The sequence below is a fragment of the Austrofundulus limnaeus genome, unplaced genomic scaffold (assembly GCF_001266775.1).
Source record: "Austrofundulus limnaeus strain Quisiro unplaced genomic scaffold, Austrofundulus_limnaeus-1.0 Scaffold11009, whole genome shotgun sequence".
Lineage (NCBI taxonomy): Eukaryota > Metazoa > Chordata > Actinopteri > Cyprinodontiformes > Rivulidae > Austrofundulus > Austrofundulus limnaeus.
Window position 1 is genome coordinate 1 of NW_013963411.1, and position 557 is coordinate 557.

Sequence of the window (557 nt, forward strand, 5' to 3'; positions counted from 1 at the left end):
TATAAGCACAGACCATACAGTACTTTGTGAACAAAACAGTTTTACGACATTACCCCACAGTGCTTTTCGGCAGCTTTGCGACGTAACGTACCGTGAGGTTTGTATCGCGGCGTAAAATGTTCAACAAGAAACCTCGGAAAAACTTTCGACAGAGAAAAAAGAGCTCCAGCGACGACGAGGACAAAGAGACGAACAGCGGAGAGGAAAATGGAAACAAGAAAGCTCCGGTAGCCATAAAAAACAAGCCTCTTAAAGCAGCGCAGGGCCGCGGCATCTCCTGCTACTCCAAGCGGGAGGCTACACCTCCGCAGCCGGACAGCAGTGACGGAGAAGACTGGGGAAAGACGCTGGAAGTGACAGAAGAAAGAAGGGAGAAGGAAAACTATGGGACAAGAAAAACAAAAAACTCGATTCTCAGCTTTTCAGACGACAAAGAAGGTAAACAGGTTTCAAATAAATATTTCGGATTTAACCATTTCTCTTTTGCATTTGAGCTCCAGGAATTGTGTGTGTGTGTGTGTGTGTGTGTGTGTGTGTGTGTGTGTGTGTGTGTGTGT

The 557-nt window shown here is 46.1% G+C and overlaps 1 protein-coding gene across 1 annotated transcript; it reads left to right on the top strand.

Annotated features, from left to right (window-relative positions):
- Positions 1-73: 73 nt before the first annotated feature.
- Positions 74-405, top strand: LOC106512727 (histone-lysine N-methyltransferase SETD1B; the record flags this gene model as incomplete). The annotated part of the gene is given in 1 exon segment (XM_014001279.1): positions 74-405. A coding segment is annotated over 1 exon segment (289 nt), but the record flags the coding sequence as incomplete, so codon positions are not given.
- Positions 406-557: the final 152 nt, after the last annotated feature.